Source organism: Corvus brachyrhynchos, unplaced genomic scaffold, assembly GCF_000691975.1.
Source record: "Corvus brachyrhynchos isolate BGI_N302 unplaced genomic scaffold, ASM69197v1 scaffold94, whole genome shotgun sequence".
Classification (NCBI taxonomy): domain Eukaryota; kingdom Metazoa; phylum Chordata; class Aves; order Passeriformes; family Corvidae; genus Corvus; species Corvus brachyrhynchos.
In genome coordinates, this window is record NW_008238330.1 from 2,004,456 (window position 1) to 2,009,815 (window position 5,360).

At 42.1% G+C, this 5,360-nt stretch overlaps 1 protein-coding gene across 7 annotated transcripts in view; it reads left to right on the forward strand.

Moving 5' to 3' along the window:
- The window catches only part of HECW1 (HECT, C2 and WW domain containing E3 ubiquitin protein ligase 1), a 200,993-nt gene that overhangs the window by 72,573 nt on the left and 123,060 nt on the right, over nucleotides 1-5,360 (forward strand). For all 7 annotated transcript variants that reach the window (XM_017734636.1, XM_017734637.1, XM_017734634.1 and 4 more), the window contains exon 4: nucleotides 595-689. In XM_017734636.1, the coding sequence (XP_017590125.1) occupies nucleotides 595-689 (95 nt within the window). The remainder of the gene's footprint in view (nucleotides 1-594; nucleotides 690-5,360) is intronic.

Below are 5,360 nucleotides of genomic sequence, written 5' to 3' on the forward strand. Positions count from 1 at the left end.
GGGGGATTTGCTTTAATTTTGTTTTGTTATTTTCTCTTTACTTTTAATTCTATTAGTAATAAAGCTCTTTCATTGTACTGCAACTGTTTAAGGTTTGTGCCTGCTTTGCTTTTCTCCTAATTCTTATCTCACAGACGGAAAATAAGTAAGTAATGAATATTTTGAACCAAAACCACTACATTAATTGGTGTTTCTGCCTGGTTTCGAACTCAACCCGCTACATTATCCTAAGGAAATTCCTCAATTTCTCTGCACATTAGTGCTTGGTATGTCTGAACTGGGAAGATTTATGTGTCCCTACTTTTTTTCTACCTAAAGGATGCTAAACAGGTGCTCTAAGATCTGTTTGTGGTAACTTCTGCTCAGAAGAGGTTTGGATTTTAACTGTTTTGAATCCATGAACCAAACTCTAAATTTCACCTTGGCAAAGGGGAAGATCAGAGGCAGGAGGTATCCTGTTCTGCCAGCCAGACAAAATGAACCATTTGCAATTTAACTGCTTGCCAGCCTCATGTCTGTGAGCTGCAGCTGATCATGCTGCTTATCCCTGGCAGTTTTTCTAATCTAAAATACTGCTTTTGGGTTTTTTTTTAGCTGAAACAAAGATCTGCTTCAAGTACTACCATGGCGTGAGTGGGGCGCTACGAGCCACAACTCCGAGTGTCACAGTGAAAAACAACGCAGCTCCTGTAAGTTATGGTGACATTTTATTTTCCATGTATGTTCCGTTGTCATTGTGCTATGCCTTGTTTTCCCTGCCTGCTTTATATACCTCTATATCAAAACTGAACATAATATTTGCTCTCCATTGTATTGTGGTACAGAGAAATGGGCAGTCTTTCTGTGAAGGTGTGGGTTTGTATGCCAAGAGAAATGTAGATTCAGCTCTGAATCTGTCACAGAAAACCTCTCTGATTTGGGGCAAGTCCCACATCCTAGCTATATCCTGTTCTGTAAAGTTGTCTTCTCTCTGCTGGGTGCTGTGAGATTTGGGTGATTCCCCTAGAGGATTTGGGATCCTTGGGCAGTAAATACAGTAAGTGTCCAGAAAGAAAAAAGATTTTCCTCTTTTAAGGTGCTTTTTTCAAAATGAGCATTTTCACAGCAGTGCCTCTGAGTTCCGGGAACAAGCACACTGTGACATGCTCCCATCAGTGGTAAGAAGTGGGCACTCAGGACCTGATCTATCAAAGGACCAAACATCATTTTTGACAGATTGAGGCTTCACTGAGAGCAGTTTTGATTTGCTAGAGCCTAGCAAAGCTTTATGGCTTAGATAGCTCTAAAAAGCGATATATCGTGTCTGGTATTGGGAAATTTTATCGCCCTGAGAGTGAAACATCTTTTAGAAGTCCACAAAGAGACTTGATGACCTCCAGAGCTTGTCTGGCCTTGCTGACAGTGTTTCACTGCCTGCCAGGCTTGGCAGAGACCTGCATGAACTGAAGAGTTGTATTCCAACCGGCATAAGAAAAGGATGAGTTCAGATAATGTTTAGTCTGGAAGATGGATTCAGAAAAGAACAGTAAAGAACTGTCTTACCTGTGGGTGCATGTAGGCTTCAGTGGACATCACCAAAGCTTAGTTTTTAGCCTTTTTTTTTTGGTGTCATTTGTTTTTGTTGCTTTTTTTGGTGTGGGTTTTTGGTTGTTTTTTTTTCCCAGTCCCAAGTTAATATTTCTAGAAAGGCTGAGAAGTCTGCTGTGCTGTATGTTGGCTGTATCTGATTCCACCAGAGCCAGAAAGGATTCATTTCTTCACCCTTGAGCCATGAAAAGACTTTTGGTGGTTTCTCTTCGCCGCCTTTTTGATGCACAATATACCTGTAAACTAGATGCTGGGTAGGGGCTGCTGGCACATCCTTTAGGAATAAAAGGCATTCATGTCTTTTTGCACCTTTCTGATGTGCTCATGGTGAAGCTATTCATCAGTTTTAGAGCCTGGAGAGTTCCCTTCAGCTGTCTTCAGAAGAACATTAGGATGTGGCCTTGGGTATCTTCACTGTGAGGGATGCTGAAAAGTTCTTTTTAGCCTGTAGTGAGTCACGTCTTGTTGCCCTAGGACTTGTTGCTGATTTCCCAGTTGTTACAATTTGGTGGGATAATCCCTGTCTTCTCTGAAAGGTAAGCCAGCCAACCAAGGCAATAAATACCAGTAGGCTGAGAGATTAGAATTTTTTTTTCTGTTATTCCCATCCATGTCTTAGACCTGAGTTGGAACCAATTACACAAATTTTTCAGGTCTGGTATGGAAGGGTTACTCTTTCATTATTAAGTATCAACAGTATGTGTGAAATTAGTGGAAGAATGTCTGAGGTCCTGTGCCTTTGTAATATGCAAATAGGTAATCTCTCCAAGTTCTTCAGCTGAGACCTTTACATACATACTTATGGGGAAATAAAAGAGCCATTCACTTTCAGCTAAGGCACAACTTGTGTTTAAAAGAAAATCCTCTTCATGCAGTACTCGTGGTCATCATAGAAATCAGATGAGAACTGCCTTTAGTTTAGTATACTGTACATGACCGAAAACCAAAATATGATTAAAAGTGGTATCAATGGTTCTCTGAGGGCCAAACCAGTGTCCTTGGAAATAGCAATCTTTGTCTGTAATCTTCTCATTTTTCCTGCCTTTCTGGGTTTCAAAATACCTGTGTGGGTTTTTTGCAGACCTGAGAGGCCAGCAGTGTTGTAGGTGCAGTATCTTTTTGCCTGTTTTCTTCTTCCTTGTTTTGCTGCATTACTTAGTTGATGCATTGTAAGGCAAATGCTAAGTGAAGACAACAAAAGCAATGGAACGGCAGCAAAGGTTATGCAATATGAGCTTGGATGGACACTTCTGTATGAGTGCAAAGAGGGGGGAAAAGTGCTATAGATTTGAAAACTCCAGTTTGGAGAAAAATACTGGGCCGACTCTTGCCTGTGTGAAGGCTTTCAGCTAAGTGTGATCCTCCAAATTCTAGTCCCAGCTGACACCATCTGATGGCTTTCTCCATCTGGCTCTCTGCAGTACACATCCAACCTTTATTACTGAAGTATTTGAATTTTTCTCAGCATCCCGTACCATTGACAAGTGGCATTATTCTCACTGCACAGGTGGGGAAGAAGATAACAAGGGATCTGCCTGGCCCTACTCTTTTCTTGGTTCTTGTGGGCCTCTGCACTGGCTGCTGCTAGGGGTTGGATATTACCATGCAAAGTACAGACATTATCTCTAGAACTGCAAACACCTTTTGACTGTAATTTTGCGCAATCAGTTTGACAATCTAGCACCATGCCTGTAGCTCATCTGGGGTCCCTGACACTTCTTACCCTAGTGAGACTTGACACACGGGGCCCTTCTTGATGGAAGGGGATGCATCAAATTTCCCAGTTGTTTTCATCGCTCCAGTGGTTTGGAGCACTGCCCCAGGGTGCCAGGCATGGAGTTTCTTACAGTACCAACAAAAGCTGGGGCCTGGGTGCAGAGAGGGGCTCTGCCACTCAGAGGAAGCTTTCTTCAGATCCTAGGGCAGCTTTCTTCAGATCCTAGGGCAGCTTCCTGCACATCCTTTCTGCTGAAAGAAGCAATTCTGTGGTCTATGCTTATAAATTTACCCTCTATTGCAGCCAGGAGGAGTTTCAGCAGTGTCTGATGGACCTAAGTGTGTTAGAAAAACAAAATTTACAGGAAGATAATCTCATTAAGGATCCTACTGTGGGTGTAGAGGCTGAAGTTTTTTGAAAACAAAGAGAGTTTTGCCATTGTAGTGACCATGTCACAAATTCACTGACTCTTAGGCTGTTAGTAGGAGGACAGAGGGAAGGAGGCTTTGTGGTTTTGGCACAAGCAAACCTTTTTGTTTGGCACAGCTTAGGAAAAATATCCAGAGCATGTGTCCTTTGAGAAGTAGCATTTGGGGACAGGTGACCTTCTGGGGACAGTGTTTTCACTGCTAGCACTAACTCATCTGCAGCTGATGCCAGAGCCACCCAAGTGGGTTCTGTCCAAGCCTCCAAGCGCGTGGCAGCTTCTGCATCAGGGGCAGCAGCTGGCATATTGGCTGCTTGGTGTGTGTCCTGTCAACGAGTCTGAAAACACTGATAACCAGCAGTATCCTAACACCACAATTTAGAACAACAACAACAACAAAAAAACCCTCCATTGTCTGTCTGACTGCAGTTTGCTGCAATTGAAAAGGGAAAAGAAGCTGGAAGTAGTCATCCTGGGGGCTGTAAGCGGTTGCCATTCTTGTTCATGTGCTGCTGAGACCGTCTTTAACTGGCAGTTGAAAGGAGTCCCGCTTCCAAAGGGGAAAAAAAGCTTCTGTGTAAGTTGGATGTCTTTGTATAGCACCAGTGGTGCTTTAGGCTGAGTAGCATCTCGTGTTTCTTGTCTTATGAATGTTCTGCTCCATTTGAGTTTACCTCCTTTTGCTGTAACCCAGTTATTAGAGCAGCCTTGCCTGCTGATTAGGATGCCCTGCAGTTCGTTTGTTGGTGAAAAGTCCTGTCACATTTTATTGCCCGTGAATCATCAAGCTTGAATATCTGGAAACAAAAGGCTGTGCACTTTGGCCAATTCCTACATGGCAAGAGCTTAAATGTGAATTTGGGGCAGCAGATAGGCCTGGGGTTAATGACAGTAAAAAAGAGCACCTGCAATTCTAGAAAAAAAGAAAAGGAACATCCTGGATGGCTCCTTTTTTTCTGGACTAGTGGAAAGCAGTGTTGCTTATGCACAGGAATTTATACTACTAAAGCATAAATATTACTATGGTATGGATGAGCAGTTTTCTTGGTAGAAAAGAACATTTTTACAACATCTGGAATGTTCCTGTATTTGTTACTCTTCATTTATTCATAATATTGTCACCACTGATTCAACTTTACATCAGACACTGTTGTAGGAAGAAATACAGGTTACAGCAATTAATTCTAGCAATAGGGAAGTGTTATCTTCTTAATATAAAAATTATGTAACCTGAACATGGTTTTCTTGCAGTAAAATAAAGCTGGCATGAGAACAACATGCAGAAGAAAGAAGAACAACCTTTTTCCCTAAGAGTTTATAGCCTAAAAAGATAAATTGGATACATCACAATTAAAAGGCAGTAAGTGGAGAATCAATGCTTTAGCCTCAGGACAAATGTCTTCACTAAATTGGGAGCATTCACTCACTCTGTATTAGAATGCAAAGAACCTCAGCTGATTGAACCTCTGGAGCATTCATGCCACTGTTTCTGTGTCAAAGATCGTGATGGGACTTGTCAGATACACTTAGCATTGTGGGAAAAGCTGTGTAAATTGGAGCTGATTATTGAAAGAGACCTTCTCTGTGTTGAGTTTGTATGGAAGTGCTGCCTCAGTTTCCCACAGCAGG